The 4,086-nt window shown below is 36.0% G+C and overlaps 1 protein-coding gene across 1 annotated transcript; it reads left to right on the forward strand.

Annotated features, from left to right (window-relative positions):
• The first annotated feature begins 1,360 nt into the window (after positions 1–1,360).
• TAS2R10 (taste 2 receptor member 10) lies at positions 1,361–2,290 on the forward strand. Its single transcript, XM_014582672.1, has one exon. The coding sequence runs from the start codon at positions 1,361–1,363 to the stop codon at positions 2,288–2,290; it is 930 nt and encodes a 309-aa protein (XP_014438158.1).
• The last annotated feature ends 1,796 nt before the right edge of the window (positions 2,291–4,086 follow it).

The raw sequence follows: 4,086 nt of genomic DNA on the forward strand, positions 1-4,086 counted from the left end.
TAAAAAAGGACTCATAAAAATAAAGATGCACATTTGCTATCAGGAAGGCAACATTTTGGATCATAAAGAGTTTGAAACCATAAAGATAAAGATAGATGTACTTAACTACAAAAATATATGCTATACTTGTATATTATATAAAACAATAATAACAAGGACAACGATCCCGTGAACAAAACTCAAAGGTAATTGATGACTACGAGGAAAAATCGCAGGACAAGAAATGATTTTCATAAAATATGAGTGATTTGCAAAATATTAAGAATATGTGGGAGGCTTATCTGTAACACAGGGTTAAATACAGTACAAAGAAAGCCAGATCCCACAAGATTATCCAGGCTTTGAGTCCTGACCCTAGTGGCCTTCCTGCTCGATAGGTGTGTGTGTTCAGAATACTGACAGGATACAAAACTGCAAGAAAACAGACCGTGGTACGACTAGGCCCAATAGAGGGTGCTTTCTCCCTCTCTCCTCTCTCTCTCAAGCACGCATAAGCTCTCTAGTGTGATTTTTAAAAAAGAAAAAAAAATGTGAACAATGAATACAAAAACAATAATATTCCATTATTAAATTATTCAGATGATAAATAATCCTCAACCTTAATAGCAATCAACCAAAGCAAATTAAAATAAGTGAATGTTTTTATTTTTTAGCTATAGCATAGGCTCAGATTCTAAAATTTAAATTTTCTTTTTTTAAAAAAAGTGTAGATAAAAGATATTTTTCACTTATCATGATGTCATAAAGATGAACATAACATGTATTAAAAGGATTTATTCATGGCAACACATTTGAGAGAGGTGTCCCATAATATTTCTTATTCTGTGGACTTGATCAGAGTCACGTTATGTGAAAATTATAGATATGTAGCCACATTATCTTACCATTTTAGGAACTACTCAGAGAAAAAAAAAAAAAACTTCAGTACTCAGAATGATAGTGATTTCATATTGCAAAACTGAAGTCTACTTTTTGTTTCTCTTCTGTTTTGTATCGTGTAGGTATATAATTGGCACTCCTATCCCGCAGTTCAATTTATTAAATGCAAAATAGTCCCAGGAGGACAAGTAAAATCCATGAAACAGAAACTTTCATTTGCATCTTAACAAATTGTAGATAGATATTCAATCCAGACATATACCATCTAGAGTAGCAAGTAGCTAAGTTTTTAAAAAGTAACTAGAGCAGTCTCCATAAAGGTATTTCTGATTCCATCACCAAACATTACAAGGACACTTTTACATCTTGATAGAACGAAAAAGAAGACAATCACTCTGTGTTGAGCAGCCAGTATACACGTCATGCTACAGCAGGTAATCTGAAAAAGATACGGCAGAACTATTACTAGGGGTAGGCAGATATGTCAAGTATAGCAGAGGGCATCCTCATTTTTGCTGCAATTAGTGAGACAATATTGGGGGTTTTAGCAAATGGATTTATTGGACTTGTAAACTGCGTTTATTGTGTCAAGTATAAGAAATTCTCTACGATTGACTTTATTCTCACTGGGTTGGCTATTTCCAGAATTTTTCTGATATGGTTAATAATTACAGATGGATTTATGAGGATATTCTCTACAAATACATATCCTTATGATAATGTAGTTCACTGTATTAGTTACTTATGGGTTCTTATTAATCAATCAAGTGTCTGGTTTGCCACCAGCCTTAGCATCTTCTATTTTCTGAAAGTAGCAAATTTTTCACACCATGTATTTCTTTGGTTGAAGGGGAGAATCAGTGTAGTGCTTCCTCTTCTATTAGGATCCTTGCTTATTTCATGGTTACTTACTTTTTCACAACTTGCGGAGATTCTTAATGATCATAGATGGACGTACAGAAACTCAACCTGGTTTTTCAACATGTCAAGAAGTCAATTCTTTATAAAACAGATTTTGCTCAACCTTGGAGTCATTTTCTACTTTATACTCTCCCTAGTTACATGCTTCTTGTTAATCTTCTCCCTTTGGAGACACAACAGGCGGATGCAATTGACTCTCACAGGTCTCAGAGACACCAACACAGAAGCTCATATGAGGGCAATGAGAGTTCTAGTATCTTTCATTATTCTCTTTATCTTGTATTTTATAGGCGTTTCCATAGAAACAATGTCCTTTACTGTGCCAGAAAACAGACTGCTGTTTATTTTTGGTATGACAACCTCCACAATCTATCCCTCGGTTCACTCACTTATCATAATTGTAGGGAACAGCAAGCTAAAGCAAGCCTTTCTGAGGGTACTGTTACAACTGAGATGCTGCAAGAAGGGAAAAATTGTCAGAACCACCTAGATAAGCTTGGGGAGAAATGAATGTTCTAGGAAAATGAGCCAGTGAAGAATTCCTTGCAGAACTGTATCTTTTTCACTACATTTCGGCATTGCTTTTTAACTGTGTTATTGAACATCACATAAATCTTATATAATTTGGATTACATCTCAGGAAATCACATGAGATTTTACTCACACTTGAAAGTTCAGTGGCTCATTCTGCTTCTCTGTCCTGTAATGTTTTGACACTTATGATTCCTGAAGGAAAAACACCAGCTTAGAGACTATCACTGTAAAGATTATGATGAGAATAAGAATCTTAAATGAGAATTTGCATTGTGCTTTTTCTAACTTCCCTGAGCATTGACCTTCATTCCCCCAAGGATGCCTACAGAAAAAGAAACCAAGACAAGGACGTTGTGATCAATCTTGGCATTAAGAATATGGAAGTGTGGGACTGGTGGGGATGCTTCTTTGGAAAGTTTATTTTAATATTTTAAAAAGTTACTTTTCTAAGAATTTCTTTAAAAAAGTGAGTAGGGGATCAGCAGTTAGCGTAATAGCTATGTCGCTGGACTCCCATGTAGTCAACCGTGATTCGCGTCCCTTACCTGGTGACTTAAACTCATGTTGGGCATGTGTGCATGCATGCCCAAGATCCCAAGAGGAGAATAGAAGAGAAGAGATTGCGGCATGACCATACACCCTGGAGGCGGGGGTTGATTTCTCACCTTCTGTCTCTCTCTGTCTCGCTGTGTCTGACTGGCAAGCACATGCATCCTATAGCAAAATAAATAAATAAATCCTCTCCAAAAAAAAAAAAAAAAGAGATGAATAGGGATCAATAAAAAAAGTTACTTTTAATTTCACTGTGTAAATCCTAATGACTATTTTTTACTGATGTATGTTCGAGAGTGACCGTAGAGAAGTAAAAGTAGTTCTTTAAAAAAATAATAGATGGACAAATGGAGCCCACTTCAGAGACAAAGGGTCAAAGCCTGGTGAACTGAGTCTTTATCCAGTGACTTGAGATGACGTTTGTACATGAACCAATTAGAGCTGAATAAAGATTCTAGTATTTAGAAGTACAGTTCTGAAGGACTCAACATGGTAACTGATTGAGGGGCACAAAAATGAACCCAGAACTGAATCTGTGTGTGGGTGAAGTATGAAATATTCTGCTCTCAGGGTTCATACACACATATACACACATGTGTTCATATACACAAACTTGCACTTGCAGACATATATTAAATATTGACTTTAAAGTGAATTTTTATGTACAACTCAAGATGTAAACTGAGTGACTTACTTTGGCTACTTCCTAAAGTGCGCTAGTCTGATATTTATGGCCTGATGCCAAGAATATCTCTCAATATAATGGTTTAATTAATTTCCTATGAGAGGGTCCCTAATCAATATTTTTACTTTATTTATTTATGTATTTATTTATTGGAGAGGTTTTTGCTATAGGGTACATGCACTTGCCAGAAAAACAGAGAGAGACAGAAAGACAGAAAGTGAGAAATCACCTCCCAGGAGGATGGCCACACTGCAATTCCTTCTCCTCCATTCTTCTCTTGGGATCTTGGGCATGCACACACATGCACCTGGCATGAGTTTAAGCCACCGGGTCTGGGCTTGAACCATGGTCGACTACATGGGTGTCCAGTCACATAGCCATTACGTCAACTGGTGGTCCCATATTTTTACACATTTAAGCTAACTTCTTTGGAATGTACAAATAGCTAGGAAAAACCTGGGAAAAACACAAAACTATTTGAACCAAATTTACCAAGTTGGCTTATTTGAAATTAT

The sequence above is a fragment of the Tupaia chinensis genome, unplaced genomic scaffold (genome assembly GCF_000334495.1).
Source record: "Tupaia chinensis unplaced genomic scaffold, TupChi_1.0 Scaffold143728_1, whole genome shotgun sequence".
NCBI classification, from domain to species: domain Eukaryota; kingdom Metazoa; phylum Chordata; class Mammalia; order Scandentia; family Tupaiidae; genus Tupaia; species Tupaia belangeri.